This window comes from Erinaceus europaeus, chromosome 6 (genome assembly GCF_950295315.1).
Source record: "Erinaceus europaeus chromosome 6, mEriEur2.1, whole genome shotgun sequence".
Taxonomy (NCBI): Eukaryota; Metazoa; Chordata; class Mammalia; order Eulipotyphla; family Erinaceidae; genus Erinaceus; species Erinaceus europaeus.
This window is the reverse complement of record NC_080167.1, coordinates 55,777,083-55,794,987: the sequence shown is the minus strand read 5'-3', so window position 1 is coordinate 55,794,987 and position 17,905 is coordinate 55,777,083. Positions and strand designations below refer to the sequence as shown.

Here is a 17,905-nt window from a genome sequence, read left to right as displayed (position 1 = left end):
TAATAAAAGTTAATTCTGGGGTACAGCTTTCAAAAAAGTTAAAAGAGGAATCCATTTGAGTTAAAACAGTTTGATAAGTTACAAAATACTTGCTCTTTTTTTTTTTATCCTCTTTTAATCTGTTAAGACAGAAAAACTGAGAAGAAAGAGGGAGAGATAGAAATGGAGAGAGAGAGAAAGACAAATACTTGTAGCACTGTTTGGTTGCCCATGCAGGTAGGGACTGAGTGTTTGAAGCCAGGTCCTCGTGCCTGGTAAAGTGTGTGGCACTATACCCAGCCCCATAAAATACTAGTTATAAGCCAGAAGGCAGCTTCTAACTTAGTTGTTAGAGGATGCTTGAAAAAAAATTTGCTATCAAGAACAGATTTTGCATTTGGTATGCAAACAAAACAGAGTGAGGAAATAATAGCCTAGCTATTCATTCTGTAAGAAAAGACTTCCTCCTACCACAGTCCTTCACACAGGGTTACTCCATGACTGAGCAGTCCTGTTTGTGATTCTTTCATCGAGTGGCAAGCAAACTCAAGAATCCTAGGACATAGCAGCGTATCATGTGACTCCAGTAACTGCTGTCTGTAAAGGCAGTACTGGCTGGGTTCATACTGAGCTTCCCCTTAATGCTTAGCAGTGGGTAGAACTGCAAAGTAAAGTTTCTCCAGTGAAAATGAAACTAACAAACCAGAAATGCTGCTCTCTGTCAGTGATGTCTGAGACTGTCATTTCGATAAAAAATGTCTTCCTGCCATGCCAGGCAGTGACAGACACAAGTCACTCACTATGGTTGCTTGGTGCCAGGGAATTTTCTATAGAATATTAGGACTTGAGAACTTCTGTACTGAAGCCTGAGTGGAATCCTCTGTGACCTTAGCTATTTTCACTAATGAGACTATTCATTCGATTCTCCCTAAAACAGGATGAAAGTTAGATGCTGAGATAAGGTTTTCTTTCTTTCTTTCTTTCTTTCTTTCTTTCTTTCTTTCTTTCTTTCTTTCTTTCTTCCTTCCTTCCTTCCTTCCTTCCTTCCTTCCTTCCTTTTTAATGCAGGATGTGTACTACTATCCGTTGTGAAGGAAATCTTGAAAGTGGAGTGGGGGATGTACAAATGGAAAGTCTCATGAATATGTTTTTTTGGGGAAAAAAGAGAGTTAAGGACTAATAAGGGCCAAGAGACCAATTTCCTGTAACTGCCTGATTTACAGCATCAACTTGAAGGGTTGCATTCTGCTTTCCAAGAAGCCATGTAGGTCAAGCAAAATGGGCTGATTTGGGCTCTGTTTGTATGACTGGGCTATTTTTATCTCCTTAGTGATGCTTCCTCTTCCCGACCCCTGTCAAGTCCCCCCCCCCCCCCCATAGTTATTACTGGGGTTTGGTGCCTGCACTATGACTCCACTGCTCCTAGAGATAATTTTTTCCTTTTTTTCTTGGGGGGAGGGGGTGAGGAGAGAGAAAAGAAGAAAACTGCTTTTCTGCTTGTGAAGCCTCCGCTCTGCAGGTGGGGGCTGGGGGCTTGAATCCAGGTTCTTGTGCTCTACTGGCTACGCCAGCACCTGGTCCTTGCTCAGGGATTTTTCAGGACTGGCCTACATTAAATAAAAACTAGTAGATTCTGGCCAAACTATACCACCTTTACATTCCTTGTTCATAAATATAGCCTACCCCAGCCTCAACAGACTTGCGACAATTTGCATGTCCCCAATTACAATTCCCTAAGGAACCTTTTTTTTTTTTTTTGACAATTTTGAACTTGCCTGATTTATTGCTTTATTTAGGTCAGCACAATATAACATGTCACCAGCCTGCTTCTCAACATATAATGAAGACAACAGAGCACAAATGCAGGCATCACCTGGAGCAGAGATACTTGCTGTTTCCCATACCTGGAGTAGAATTTCCCCTGCTTGGCTCTCTGCTCGTGCTGCAGCCTCATGTTTTCTAGCTTGACTGGACTTGGAATGAATCCGATTTCACAGCCTTCTTTCACCAAGCGGCCTATCCACCAGTCATTGTTAAATTTCTAAACAACAAAATCAAAAATGGTTATAATCAGGACATAGAAATCTTTATAAAGTATTTTCCTCCCACATTAACTGTTTCAGTGGTGAGAAGGACTCTGGCAATTGCAGGGAATTAGGCCTGTTTATTTGAAAGACCTTTATGTTCAGGGGTGTTTTCAATGGCTCTGCAGTATATTATAGACTCACTGTGACTTCTCATTTCTGATTCTGCCTTGAATCTGGCATGAGTCCCATCTCAGCATCTTTGATGTGTACAATGAACTCTGCTTGTTCAAAGATTAACAGCCCTTCCTAGCAAGGAATTGGGGGAGACTGAAAAAAGATCTCCTCTTTTCTATAATCGGGTTAGTTACAGGTATTAAGAGTGTGAGGCAAAGACTGAAATCTACCTGATTTATTTAGTGCCAGGACAAAGTTTACTTCTGTGCAAACAGGTTAATAATCACTGCAATTAGGGCTCAGTCTTGAGATAGCTCAGGACTTGAGAGCCTAAAGCCCCAGAGGACTCAGGCTCAAAGCTTAGCACCAGCAGTGCTAAACAGAGCTCTGGTCAGCCATTGACATCTCTCTTACGGATGAATTTTTTTTTTCTCTTTTTTGCCTGTGGGGGTTATCGCTGGAGCTCAGTGCCAGCACTACAAATCCACTGCTCCTGAGGCCATTTTTTCAATTTTTTTGGATAGGACAGGGAGAAGTTGAGAGGGGAGGGGAAGATAGGGAGGGAGAGTGAAAGAGAAACACCTGCAGACCGCTTCTCCACTTGAGAAGCGACCCCCCCCCCCATGCAGGTAGGGAGCCGGGGGCTTGAACGGGGATCCTTATGTGGGTTCTTGTGCTTAGCACTATGTGTGCTTAACCCAGTCCACCACCACCCTGGCCCCCAAATATCTGTTTTACATCTTTATGATTGGATTCCACTTCCCTCAACTGAGCAGTAGTTTTCATATCTCTTCTAAGACATCTCCCAGAAGAACATACATTCTTCCCATGGTGGGAAGTCTGGTCAAGTTACCAGCCATTGAGAGGAGAGACCTGGATATACTTAACTTCCTGCTGGCAAGCCAGATTCCAGGCTCTCCATCTGTGCTGAAGATACTCCGTCTCTCCTGAGTCTGTGTTTCACAGCTCTTTTATAAAAAGCAGTGATAAAGGAGACTCTTTGTCTTTGTGGCTCTGAGCTGGCAGTCACCCCTTCCACTACTCAGTGCCTGCCAGGTAGTCAGCAGTCACAAGTATACATGCCCCCTAGGGGTGGGGAGTGGAGCCCAATTGTAATTTCCCTCAGGATGTAGAAAAGATGGTGCTTGCTTGGGGAGGATGCTATGCAGTGGGCATGTCATATAGTGTTCTGCACAACAGATACTTGTTAAATGCTGACTCCAAATAAACAGTAATGCAAGTTTTAGAAACTGAACCCATGAATAGAAAAGTAGAGGTTTTGGGTGTGGAGAGAAAGGAACTTTCCTGACAGCTGGTGGTCTTCAGGGGCTTCAGTTCTACCATTCTCCCTCCTTCCACGGCAGGAATTTAAGATGACAGAAGGAGAGGGTCCCAGGGGTCAGAGTGTAGGCACTCATCAGAGAGGCGAGATTTTGCAGTGTAGATATTATTACTCACCTCTCTCCAGATGGGTCACTTGAAACTTGAGGGGAAAGCTACACACAGTCTAAGTTAAACATGCTAAGAAAAAGTATAGGGAGTCAGGCATTTAAGCTGCACAAAGCACAGGGACCAGCGTAAGGATCCCAGTTCGAGCCCCTGGCTCTCCACCTGCAGGAGAGTCTCTTCACAGGTGGTGAAGCAGTTCTGCAGGTGTCTATCTTTCTCCCCGCCTCTGCCATCCCCATATCTCTCCATTTCTCTCTGTCCTATCCATAACAATGACATTCATAACAACAGTAATAACTACAACAATGAAACAAGGGCAACAAAAGGGAATAAATAAGTATTTTTTAAAAGAAGAGAAAAAGTATAGGCTGAGCATTCAAAAGAAGGACCACTGTCTTTAGTAGTTTCAAGTTTCTGGGTCACAACGCCCAAGGGAAGTCTTAAAGTTACTGCGAGAGGCCTGTGACTTCTTTCCTCTTCCAAAAGGCTGCATTTAAGGCAGGGAGACAGCACAGCAGAAGAGCACAGGACTTGCCTGGGAGGGGTCCAGATCTGATCTCTGGCATCACCAAATAGCCAGAGCTGGGCAGTACTCTGGTCACAAAAAGAGAGGGTTGCATTTCTATTAGAAAAGATTGACTGTATATAGATTGGGGGGAGGGGGTGGATGGGGTAGGTGATAAAATGGAAGCTGAGGGCAAAGCTATTTCACCCCATCAACCATCAGATCTGAGTATTCAAGGTCACTATACGGTAGAGAAGAATCCAAACTCTCCTCCTTACTTCCTTAACATGCAGGAAATCTTTCGCTTCGAACGAGATGGCCATGCCAGGCACCGGGACATCATCTTCATGGGCTGCGCTGTAGCTGACATTTGTCCGAACTGCAAAGGCAACAGGTTTTGTCTATAGAGAGAAAGGGATGAGAGAAGCAAAATAAGGAAAGAAACAAGTGTCCCCCTTTAATCTTTCCCCACAGACATACACCAAAGAATAGATGTAATTGCTGTTTTTCCACCTTGTTTTTTTTTTAAACACAATACAGCTTATTAGTATTCACAACACATGAACTCTTCAAGCTCATAGCTACAAACAGCCCATTTCCAAGCTAGAATAAAGGCCACTGTTCCCTCTGAAAGCATTACAAGTAATGAAGGTGAAGATGAACCACTGAAAGGCATGTTGACAGCATAATAGCTTGTGGAAATTGGGACTTGGGAAACAGACAGGGGGAAAAAATAGGTGTTTTTTTTTTTTTTTTTTGGTTCAGTGAAAAAGACTTAGTAAGCACCAACCACCCCCTATCCCAAACATCTACTTAAATCAGTAAGTCCCAAAGTACCATTTTCAGATGAAAATATAACCAGAAATATATCTCGACTACTGTACTGATTGTTCACAGTGGCAAGGGAATTAAGAATGCAATCCCCTCTCATTCTATTATTTTTTCCTCTAGAGATAATAACACTAATCAATTATCTTTTGTTACAGAGAAGTCTATCTAGGCAATACCTATTTATCCACAAAATGGAGACAAATAGGTCAATTCAGAGGAGCTGTACTAACTGGCACTACATTTTTTTTATCAGCAAGGAGAATGGCTTTCTTCTGAGTAGTTTCTCCTAGCCAAAAGAGCTCTCCACTTCATGGAGGACAAGAAGGAAGTGGAATAGAGATAACTCATCTTCATTTCCAGATTTCCCACTGCTAGTTAATTCTGCCCGACTGTTGGGTTGCAGATTGAGCTAGAGAGCCAGGAGATTCTCGGGTCCAGACAACACATGGACTGGGGAAAGGATGCCCACGTTGTGGCTGTAGCCATGGTCCACATGAAGTGATCTTAAATATTTGAAAACCAATTCTTGGGATCCACAATTTTTTTTAAAGACTTATTCCCTTTCATTATCCTTGTTATTTTTTATTGTTGTAGTTATTATTGTTGTTGTCGTTGGTGGATAGGACAGAGAGAAATGGAGAGAGGAGGGGAAGACAGAGAGGGGGAGAGAAAGACAGACATCTGCAGACCTGCTGCACCGCCTGTGAAGTGTCTCTCTTGCAGGTGGGGAGCCGGGGGCTTGAACCGGGATCCTTATGCCGGTCCTTGTGCTTTGTGCCACATGCGCTCAACCTGCTGCGCTACCGCCCGACTCCCCCATAATTGTCTTTAAAGACTTATGTTTACTATTAGTTATTTACAAGAGTATAAGATAATAGGGGTATAGTTTCACACCACTCCTACCACCAAAGTTTTGTGCCCCCACCAGTAACCACTTTATTCTCCCAAAGGTCATAGATAAGGGTTGGTTTTTTTTTTCTGGCCCCCTATGTGTTTCAATTCTTTGAAAATCTAGGCAGTTCAAGAACTTTAAGTCTTAAATATTTTCCCCCTGGAATATTGATTTAATGAAGATCTATAATACTATAAGATAAGAGGGATATAGCTCCACACCACTCCCACCAAAGACCTGTGTGCCCTGTTGTTGTGGTGGTCTGGGCTGCACTGCGGAGAAGAGAGTGGATGTCCAGAGCAAAGGGGTACACAAATCTTTATTATAGGATGGGGGGGGTTGGTTCAGACCACGTGGAGCCAGCCGACAATGGCCGTCCCCACTACCTGACCACGGGGAGAGAGAAGGGGGCGAGATCTGAGAGAGGGGGAGCTGAGAGCCCAGAGAGGGGGGGGGGGTTGAGGAGGCTTTTTATTGAGCGACAACCAGGGGTGACGTGTGGGGCCAGGATTGGTTGAAGGGGGCACTGCTAGGATTTTGCGGGGCATAGTAAAACCTGGGGGCGGAGACTGCATCAGAATAATTCCTCAGCAACATCGCCCCCCTCCCCAGCCCCTGCTGATAACCACCATTGCTCTCCCACAGTAAAGACTTATATATATATTTTTCCTCCAGGGTTATTGCTGGGCTCGGTGCCTGCACCATGAATCCACCGCTCCTGGAGGCCATTTTTCCCCCCTTTTGTTGCCCTTGTTGTTATAGCCTCGTTGTGGTTATCATTATTACCATTGTTGATGTTGCTCGTTGTTGGGTAGGACAGAGAGAAATGGAAAGAGGAGGGGAAGACAGAGAGGGGGAGAGAAAGACAGACACCTGCAGACCTGCTTCACCGCCTGTGAAGCAACTCCCCTGCAAGTGGGGAGCCGGGGGCTGGAACCGGGATCCTTACGCCCGTCCTTGCGCTTTGCGACACATGCGCTTAACCCACTGTGCCACCGCCCGACCCCCAGTAAAGACTTATTATGTGAGAGAGGAAGAGGTGACAGAGAAACCAGAGCACTGCTGAGCTCTGGTATAAGGTGGTGTCTGGGAATTGAACCTGCAGCATATAGGAGCTTAGGCATGCAAGTTGGCGCTTCAACATGCTTTATAATTATTTTTTTTCATAAGGGCTATCAAGGGGCTTGGTGCCTGCATAACTTCACCATTTTTAGTGGCCTTTTCTTTTGTTAGAGGGTGAGACACAGAGGAAAATGGAGAGAGAGAGAGAGAGAGAGAGAGAGAGAGAGAGAAAGACAGAGACAGAGGAGAGATATCCACAGCACTGTGTTACTACCTGTGTAGGTAGGGCCTGGGAGGTTAAACCCAGGTACTCGAACATGATAAGGTATGTGCACAACAGTGGAAGTCACCATCATCCAGCCCCCATTAGAACTCTTAGTGATAAAGGGGTGCTGCCTGTCATATAGAAACATGGGCCATAAAGACCAAGAGAAACTTGCCCAGAGTTCTGCCACTGAGACAACCCTTGAGAACATGATGGGGATTTCCTTTGTACGCTCTTTTTCCTTGAACTTCTTTAAAAAAATAACTAAACACACTAAAAGCAATGGTTACTGTTGAGTTGCCAGGAGAGATATTGGGGGGGGATTCTTGGACTATCAACTGGAGATAGTCTCTCCAATCCAGAGATGCTGATGGTGCTGCCTGGCAGCCATAATGCAAGTAGTGAAACATGGTCAAGTCCATTTGCAAAGCTGAGCCAGAGGAACCAGCAGGTTGGATGTGGGTGTGAAAGAGTCAAGGGAGATGCCTGATATCTGGGACTGGCATTGCAAGGATAGAGTATGCAGCAAGTGGTGTGAAGAAGCCTATGGTGGCTGGTAAGCCTAAATCAGAAGTTCCAGACTGTATGAAACACCCCAGTGGGGTTTAGAAGTGTATTCAACCTCTGAAAGTCTGCAAGGACAGTCAGGGTTAAAGACAGAAGGGTGGAGGGCCAGGCAGTGGCATACCTGTTTGAGCACATGTTCTGACCTATAAGGACCCATGCTCAAGCCCTGGCCCCCACCTGTACAGGGGAGCTTTGCAAGTGGTGAAGCAATGCTGTGGGCGTTTCTATCTCCCCACTCAACTTATCTCAATCAATCAATCAATAAATAAATATTAGAAATAAAGACAGAAGGCTGTATGTCTTGGGCATAGTTATGGCATTAAAAATTTTTTTTGCATTATATTTATTTATTTATTGGATAGAGACAGCCAGAAATCGAGAGGGAAAGAAGTGATAAGGAGAGAGACAGAGACACCTGCAGCACCGCTTCACCACTTGCAAAGCTTTCCCCCTGCAGGTGGGAACTGGGGGCTCAAACCTGGGTCTCTGAGCACTGTAACATGTGTGCTCAACCAGGTGCACCACCAACCAGCCCCTTAGTTATGGCATTTAAGGACATGATTGCCAAGGAAAGGAATGTCGATGGGGACACTCCTAGCAAGGCTCAGAGGGCTCACCAGTGAGGGAGAATGACTACTAAGACTGGACATTTCAGGAGGAAAGTGGACCAAAGAAATGGATGTGCCCCACTGCACCACATAACTTGAACAGGTCAAGTAAGAATGTTGAGAACTGACAACATGGATTTTGCCACCTGGAGGTCACCACTGGTGATTCAGCACTTACTGGAGATGAAAGGCACATGGGAATGAGAAGAAAAACATAGGAATCAGATAAGATGAGGACGAGAAGTCCAGCTGCCTCCATTTACCTGCAGGGTGTTTGGTCTGAAACCACAGTGAATGCAGGAAACTGCAGATAGCCCCAACCCTCCACACATTCTGCCCATCTCCACACATGCCTGTGACAATGCTGGTGACAACACGTGCTCTCTAAGGAAGGCAGAGTGAGGGATCGGCAGCCACAGCTAGTGATAAAATAGATTAATTGGACCAGTAGCCTGTGGTGAAGCTTATCTGAAGGTGGTCTCTCAAAATTCCCAATCCTATGTGATGTTTTCAGACCAAGGTCAGCAGTGGGTGGCTGAATAGGAGCAAAGCATGACCTAGACTGGGTAGCTTCTGTGTACTGATGGATGATTCTTACAGGGAGTTTCCTACAAAGGGAAGGGAAACTCTGGGTGATCGGCAGAAGGGGGAGACTTTTTGAAACAGAATTGGACCAGAAAACACTTCACCTGGTAGAGTACATGCCTTGTCTTGTGTAAGGACCACAGGCAGCACCTGGCAAGGGAGCTCCTTGGATGGTGGAGTGGTGCTATGTGTCTTTTCTCTCTCTCTCTCTCACTTGCTCGATCACTCCACCTCCATTTCTTAATAGAAAATGAAAAGAATGAGCTCAAGGAGGCCGGCCACTCAGCTGCATTTCATATGCCTGAGGCCCTGAATTCATTCCACAGTACAGAGGGAGAAAGAGATAGAGATAGACGGGAGTCGGGCTGTGGCGCAGCGGGTTAAGCGCAGGTGGCGCAAAGCACAAGGACCGGCATAAGGATCCCGGTTTGAACCCCGGCTCCCCACCTGCAGGGGAGTCGCTTCACAGGCAGTGAAGCAGGTCTGCAAGTGTCTCTCTTTCTCTCCTCCTCTCTGTCTTCCCCTCCTCTCTCCATTTCTCTCTGTCCTACCCAACAACGACAACAACAATAATAACTACAACAATAAAAAAAAAAACAAGGGCAACAAAAGGGAATAAATAAATAAAATAAATATTAAAAAAAAGAGAGAGAGAGATAGAGAGAGAGAGAGAGAAGATTGACAGAACAAGGAGCTAACTGATCCTGGAACTTTCCTCATGATCCAGCCCCCAACAGTAAGATGATGTTTTCAGTAACCCTCAACAATAGTGTTCTCATGATCATAAATATAAACATTAAAGTAGCAACAGGAAGATCTTTTTTTTTTTGAGAAAGCTTAGCCCAGCTTCAGTTAAATCCTTTTATTGTAATAGCAAAAACAGATCAATGAACATTTGCTCTAGAAAACCTTAGAAAAGAGTTTTTTGTTTTGGAGAAGGAACAAAGAAAATGTCTGTCTCAGCTGACAGGGACAGTCCCACAGGGCTGGGGCTAGGGGTTCTGATGGTGTGGGAGCAGGATAGGAGTGCATGAACACCGTCCCCATGCAGGCAGAGGAGGCAGTGGGACCCAGTGTTCAAGGGGATGATGTGGCCTGGGATGAAGCCAGGGGGGTTGATTCTAGAAGCAGGATGGGAGGCACTTACTTGTCCCCTGCAGACACTGGCTGCAAGGTCTTCTAATTGCTTCCATTTCTCGGTGGCACCACAAAAAGGGAGCAGAGACAGGGGAGAAGGCATTTGAAATCTGACAAAAGGGAGGAAGCAATACAGGAGCAATAGAGGGAGGAAGATGAAACCAACCAGGGAGGGCTGGTGGATCACCTGGGGGTATTAAAGGCCCACTTGAAAGTGAATGTCATGGATTTATAGCAAGCTGGTCACGCCATGCTGGAGTCCAGAGAGCATCACTACGCAGCGACAGAGCTCAGGGTGTAATCCTGCACTAGGCTCTTGTGGCCCTCCCCATCTGGCTTTGCATTTTCCATAGTAATTTCATGACTGTGTATAATAGAGTATCTGTGCAAGTAGATTGGCCACATATCGGAGGCCATTTTAACCTACTTTCATGAACTTCTCTTTCAACTAGCTCTCTTCAGGTAAAGGATTTATATTTCTATTCTTCCTTTATTTTTTTGTCACTAAGGCTACACTGAAGTTTTGCACCTGTCAGATCCCACACCTGGTGGACTTAAAAAAATTTTTTTTTCCAGATAATAGGTGAAAGAGAAAGAGTTTGAGAGGGAAGGAAAGAGAAGAGACAACACAGCACGGCCTCACTGCTTGTGAAGCTTCCTCTGTTTGCTTCTCCATGTGGTGACCAGGAACTTGAACCTGGTATGCATTCATTGTTAAAGGACTCAGGTAAGGAGTTGACTCCTTTCTGTGAAAGGAATAAATTATCAGATGTTTATCCACTGATTTTCAAGGTTCTGTTACCATGGCACCAGGATCCACAAAACCAATGGCTAAGTCATGATGGAAAAGGGCTGAGATATAGCATGACTGTTATGCAATACAATATACTATCTATCTATCTATCTATCTATATCATATATGTGACATACATATATATTTAACAAAAACAGCTACATTAATAACTAAAATAAGGACAATGCTGAAAACAAAATTTGACATCTTGCCACCCTAAAAGTCACTTAACTGACTAACCTTTCCCACATACAAGTAGAAGGTGATGAGAAAGTAGACAAGTTCTTGCACAGGACAGTTTTGGAAACAGCAATTATTATTATTTTTAAAATTTATTTATTATTGTATAGAGACAGAGAGAAATTGAGAGAGGAGGGGGAGGTAGGGAAAGAGAGAGAGAGAGAGACTTGCAGCCCTGCTTCACCACTTGTGATCTTTCCCCTGCAGGTGGGGACCAGGGGCTTGAACCTGGGTCCTCGCACACTGTAGTGTGTGCGCTTAGCCAGTTGTGTCACCACCTGGCCCACTAGCAATTATTATTTTTAATTATTTTATTTACTTGTTATCTTACCAGATAGACACAGAGAAACCAAGAGGTAAAGGGGAGACAAGTGAGGGAGAAAGAAAAAGATACCTGCAGCACTGTTTCACTGCTCTTGAAGCTTTCCTCCTGCAGGTGGGGACAAGGGTTTTGAACCTGGGTTCTTGTGCATGGTATCATGCACTCAACCAAGTGTGCCATTGCCTGGCCCCTAGCAATTGGTTTTTATAATGTGCTTCTGGGGCCTTGTACAAGCACACCACCACCACCCAACAGTCTTCCTTAGAGAAGTCTCCTCGCTCTTCTAGAGAGCAAAAGGAAGAGACAGAGAGACAAATTGAGGCCCGATGACAGAAGCCTTTAAAAGTGAAGGTCACTGAGGCTGGGTGGTAGTGCACCTGGCTGAGCTCACACATACACAAAGACCCAGGTTCAAGGCCCAGTCCACACAGGAGGGAAGCTTCACAAGCAGTGGGTGATACAGGGCTCCCTCTATATTCACCTTGTCCTTATCCAAATTAAATAAGTAAATGAATTAAATAAATGAAAATAAATAAAAAAGATACAGGTGACTATGACAAGCATAACTGAAGGTGAAAACAAAGGCAGAAACCATGAATGTTGTAATGAAGTAGTGTGTCCAGTCTCCCAACCAGCACACAAGGTGCTGCGAGATTAGGATGAAGAGACATGTGGCTCTGTCTCCCCACCAGAAATAAACACGACCCCTTGCTTCTGCTTGGAGGATCAGGGAGACTGCTCAGTGACAGAGTCAGCGGGCATGAGTCCCAATTTCTTGCCTAGCGTCGAATAAATTAAATTTTTTATCCATCAAGCGGATTTCTGCCTTTCCTCTGGGTCTTCCTGCTGGGTTCTGCTCTACTCTCTCCACCAGGGCATTTTGCTCTGGCAAGTCTCACAGCAACAGAGCAAGGGTGGCAATAAGGTTTTCAACGTCCTCGGTGTCTGAATAGCCAGCCAAGTCTCCTGTTCAGAACTTGCTTCCCATAGATCCCTGCATGGACTGATTCCTCGCCAAAATATTTCATTTGAGTCCTGGAGATTCTCTGCTCTGTTTTTGTCTGTTTAAGAAAAACAAAACACTCCACGTGAAGTAAACAATAACAAACACACATATGAACTAGCGTAACTTTCTATCACTAGGGGCTATGTGGACGGTGGTGAGAAATGCAGCTGCTGGAGCGGATTGGAAAGTGAAGATTACAGAATTAAAACAAAATAGGACGTGTCTCCTGGGTTTGTCAGCCTGTATTTTGCAAAGGCTCTCCTCTTGTTGGTTCTGAAGGCTTCTTTGGAAATATGTCAGTGTATAATTTTCTAAATAAGCATGAAACAGACTTTTTTTTTTTTAAATCACAGTTGAAATGCAAAGCAGTGGTTTAAAAACAACACCACTGTCAGTCCCTCTCAATTTTTCCCATTCTTTTCCTTGCTGTGGACTGCATGAACACAGTAAAACCATGATGGCGATGGGTGTGACAACCAGGTAAGTTTCTAGACGTTAGCAGCACTTCCTGGACTAAGGTGCTCCAAAGAATGATGTGCCTAGTTCCTGGTGAGATGACCCTCCCTTACCAGGCTTCTTGTATAACTGTTTTTTTAACATGTTCTGGGGAACCAACTCAGACTTTGCATGGCTTGCACCACTAAGTGACATCCCTGACCCAGTTTTCAATTTCTTAGAGAGGAGAGTGAAGAGAAGAGACAGCACAGCTTGAACCTACCATTCAGGGAGCTCCTTGAATCCACCATTCAGGAAGCTCCTCCAGTTCTGTCCATGGTGCTCCTAGGTGGCACCAGGGCCCAAACCCAGGGCCTCATGCACAGCAAGCTGTGTGCTCTACCATGGACATGACATGTTTTTCTATGCAAAAGTGTGTCATGACTTTTGACACCTCAGTAATTACCTACCTACCTAACTACCTACCTACCTACCTATCTGATGAGGGGAGAGCAGAGACACTCTGGCAAATGTATTTCTGGGGACCAAACTGGGACATTGAAGTCCTAAGCTCTGCCACTGATCTCTCTCCCTGGCTGCTAGGGTATAGTTTCAGAAGTCAAGTTTTTGTTTCAACATGTACAAGTTAAACTCTCACATGTTCTTTATTTTAATGAGAGAAATAGAGAGAGGTCAGTTCTGGCTTATAGTGGTAGTGGGCATTGAATCTGGGAGCTCAGAGCCTCAGGCACAAGAGTCCTTTGCACAACCAGTATGCTGTCTCCCCCAGCCCTATAGTTAAGCTCTGATAGGAACTTGTGTTAGAAGTTAAACAGAGGCTTTCTGACACTTGCAAGGATTTGTTTGAGCCTACATGGAGGGGAATCAGACAGTGCCAGGAGCAGGCAGAACAGGCCTTTTTAGGGAGCGTGGGAGCACAGCCAGGAGCTGACTTCACGGATGCAGCTTCAGCAGCTGCTCCCTTGCTGGGAAGAGCCTGGTTGGCCTTTTGTGACTGGCTGGTCTCACATTTCACTCTCAGGAATATAGTTACATTCACAGAATCTACTCAGACTTGGGTTGCAGTTTGCTTATAGAGGTTCCCTAGGCTCTAGGGCTGCCTTGAGGTAAAGGTCTTCGTCTTCTTCTCATTTAATTATTCTACCACTTGCAATTACTTCAAGATTTTTAGCAGCATTTCAGATACCTGCTCAGAAGACCCTTGAGCAAACAATGGGGCAGTTTCCAAGTTTCCTCTATCCTGTGAGTGCATGAGAGAAAGAAGCTGGGGGTTCTTATGGTAATGGAAGAAATACCAACTCCAATTGACTTGAGTTTAATTTGTGGCACTGTAATGATAGAACTTGGGTTGACAAACACAGTTTCTCCAAGCATTAAGACACTGCAGTAATTAATGGATGCTTTCATTGTTGAATACTTAAACTCCAGGTAAATATCTCATTCAGTCTTCAGTTGGTGAGGGAGGAGGTACAATTCAGACCATGGTAACAAAAGCCTTGATCTACAAATTTCAGACTGATGCTAACTCTTCAAATCATTTCAATTCCCATCCCCTTTTCCTATAACTTTTACAAAATTTGTTCATTTTCTGGTAAAAAAAAAAAAATAACAGGGCAGGGGAGAGAGCATGATGGTTATACCAAGAGACTTTCATGCCTGAGGCACCAGTGGGACCAGGTTCAATACCATGCACCACCAAACCAGAGTTGAGCTGTGCTCTGTGAAAGAAAAAGTAAATAAATAAAAATAACGAACTTCACAAGCCTAAAACACAACTAGCCTGAAGAAAGAAATGTCACTGATGATGATCATGTCCAGCTGACATCCTAGAGATTATACAGCTGCTTTAAAACACAAGAACAGGATCATAGCCAACATGCACTTTTGTAAATAACCAATGTTGTTTGCCAATGTCACGGCCAGGGAGGCCTCACGGGAGAGCACAAGATGAAGTGTGTGAGGTCCTCAGTTCTATTGCTGATGCCATGGGGCCCAGAATGAGGCTCTGTCTCTCCCTCTCATGAATAAACATACAAGCTTTATGTTGTTTTACGCCAGGGCTGGCTTCATGGGCGGGTAACAGAGACGACCAGAGACACACGGCTGAGCTGAGAACGCAGTTTAATCTTTATTCACGAGCGGACAAACGTGTTCTTCTGTCTTTCTCTTCCCGCGGCAGCCAGGGACCCTCCCAGTACGTAGGGTAGGGGGCGGGGAGAAAGAGAGGCACGAAACTAGCAGGGGCTAAACCACAATCTCCCAGAGGTGGGGGGGGGGGTGAAACCAAAACCAATGTGAAGCATACAACAATTCCCCCTTTTCTTTTTAACTAATTGAGCATAGTATCAGGAATGTGGGGTGAACAGAAACCTATATTGTACAGGCATTTTAAAAAAAGAAACTGGCACAAACATGGAGGAACATGTAGTGAGCAACAAGAACCAGTGTGCTGCCAAGGGAAGGCCTGAGGGGGCCATTTTTTGCCTGTGTGGGCACGGCTTTATCAGCTAAAGAACCTTTGCTGCCTCTGTGGGCTTTTGCCTCGATGGGCATTTTTTTTCTCTATGGGCATTACCTAGCATGGGGGGGGTAATGGCCTAGAGTCCCAAGGAAGCTGGCTGCAGTCAGTCTTTGAGAAACCCAGCAGCATAAAGGGAAGCTGCTGTAGAGTTGTGTAAAGTGTCCAAGAGGTGTACCAGTGAGTCCCATAGAAGTGTCAGTCCAAAGCACATGTCCATTGAAGAATGCCAGGGGGTGGAATGTTGTATGAAGAAGGTTAGCTGTTGGAATTTCACTTTTCTGTAGAGAACTTGACAGCTGCAATTCACTTACTTATGAAACAAAACTTGTAGCAGGTTAGAAGTTTACCACAATTGATAACTCTATTACAATTGGAAGTCTTTTTAAGTATGATTTTAAGGTTGTTTAAAGTTTAAACAATAAAATGTGGAAAGGTAAACAGAAGAACCATAGGAAAAAAAAAAGCCTCAGGCATGAGAATCATTAGCATAACCATTGTGCTATCTACCATTTCTAATTGAGAAGGATTCGAGAGTTTTACATATCAACAAGTCTATTTAACCTTTTGTTACACCCATTGAAGATGGAGACACACCCTAGGTGTGCGCAGGTTTTTTTTTTTTAGACTAACTTAGTTAAAATATATTGATTTTTAACTAATTTTTAACTCAGACTTGAAATGTAAGTTAATTTTACCTTTATGAGAACTATGTTGAAAACCTTTTTCATTTAACTCTGTCTGGTAAGAATATAGCCTTAAAGTTACATTTTTAACCTTAAAGTAAATGTTTACCAAACTTTAAACACACACGTAAACATGGTCTTTAATACACAAGGAGAGAAACCTTTGTTACGAAGACATGTCATTTTAAACACGAATTTAGATCTGTACTGTCTTAGCCATTCGGGGAGTGTGTTGTCTAGCGGTGGCTTCTTGTGCAACTTCAGCTCCAGGAATTGTAGGTAGCGATCTCTGCAGGAATCTCTATGTATTCTAGCTTTTCTGACTTCAGAGCCGAGTTGGGGATCTCGGCTAGCGGGCCCAGTTTTGGCAGGGAGCCCGCGGTCTCCGGGTGGTCCAGGATCTGTCCAGACTTCATAGCAGGAGGGCGGGTGGGCCGGCCGTGCAGAAGGCGCGGGCCGAGGTACCCCGGGGTGGTGGCCAGGGTGGGCTGCAGCCCTGCCCACCATGCCTGCTGCCCTGCTCTTGGTGGCTGAGCAGCATGGGGGGAGCCCACGACCAATGCCCCACGCCACGCGGTGGAAAGCCGGCTCATGCGGGCTGGCGTTGGGTGGAAACCACAGAGTGGTCCAGAGATAAATGTTCCAGAAACAGTGAAACAGTCTCATGAAGAAAGGGCAGAGGCCTTTGGAGATCTCTTCACAAGCAGAATAGAAGGCCATAGTACATAGGTAGCCAAATTGTCACTTATCTGGGGGATGGGCAGGTCACGTCCCATGTTGTAGGTGCCATATGTTGTTTTACACCGGGGCTGGCTTCACGGACGGGTAACAGAGACGACCAGAGACACATGGCTGAGCTGAGAACGCAGTTTAATCTTTATTCACGAGCGGACAAACATGTGTTCTTCCATCTTTCTCTTCCCGTGGCAGCCAGGGACCCTCCAAGTACGTAGGGTAGGGGGTGGGGAGAAAGAGAGGCGCGAAACTAGCAGGGACTAAACCACAATCTCCCAGAGGTGGGGGGGGGGGTGAGACCAAAACCAATGTGAAGCATACAACAGCTTTAGAAAAGTGAAAACCTGCTCAGCAAACTTAGCACCAAAAAAGCAAATGACCCCATCCAAAAATGGGCAGAGGATATGAACAAAACATTCACCTCAGAGGAGATCCAAAAGGCTAGCAAACATATGAAAAACTGCTCTAGGTCACTGATTGTCAGAGAAATGCAAATTTAGACAACACTAAGATACCACCTCACTCCTGTAAGAATGGCATACATCAAAAAGGACAGCAGGAACAAATGCTGGAGAGGATGTGGGGACAGAGGAACCCTTTTACACTGCTGGTGGGAATGTAAATTGGTACAGCCTCTGTGGAGAGCAGTCTGGAAAACTCTCAGAAGGCTAGACATGGACCTTCCATATGATCCAGTAATTCCTCTCCTGGGGTTATACCCCAAAGACTCCATAACACCCAACCAAAAAGAGGTGTGTACTCCTATGTTCATAGCAGCACAATTCATAATAGCTAAAACCTGGAAGCAACCCAGGTGCCCAACAACAGATGAGTGGCTGAGAAAGCTGTGGTATATATACACAAAGGAATAGTATGCAGCTATCAAGAACAATGAACCCACCTTCTCTGACCCATCTTGGACAGAGCTAGAAGGAATTATGTTAAGTGAACTAAGTCAGAAAGATAAAGATGAGTATGGGATGATCCCACTCATCAACAGAAGTTGAGGAAGAAGATCTGAAAGGGAAACTAAAAGCAGGACCTGATCAAATTGCAAGTAGGGCACCA

General features: G+C 44.8%; 1 protein-coding gene across 9 annotated transcripts in view; it reads right to left on the bottom strand.

Moving 5' to 3' along the window:
• Positions 1 to 17,905, bottom strand: part of CACNB2 (calcium voltage-gated channel auxiliary subunit beta 2) — a 389,518-nt gene that overhangs the window by 32,135 nt on the left and 339,478 nt on the right. For all 9 annotated transcript variants that reach the window (XM_060192240.1, XM_060192243.1, XM_060192242.1 and 6 more), the window contains 2 exons: positions 4,413 to 4,535; positions 1,884 to 2,020 (listed from right to left, as the gene is read on the bottom strand). In XM_060192240.1, the coding sequence (XP_060048223.1) occupies positions 1,884 to 2,020; positions 4,413 to 4,535 (260 nt within the window). The remainder of the gene's footprint in view (positions 1 to 1,883; positions 2,021 to 4,412; positions 4,536 to 17,905) is intronic.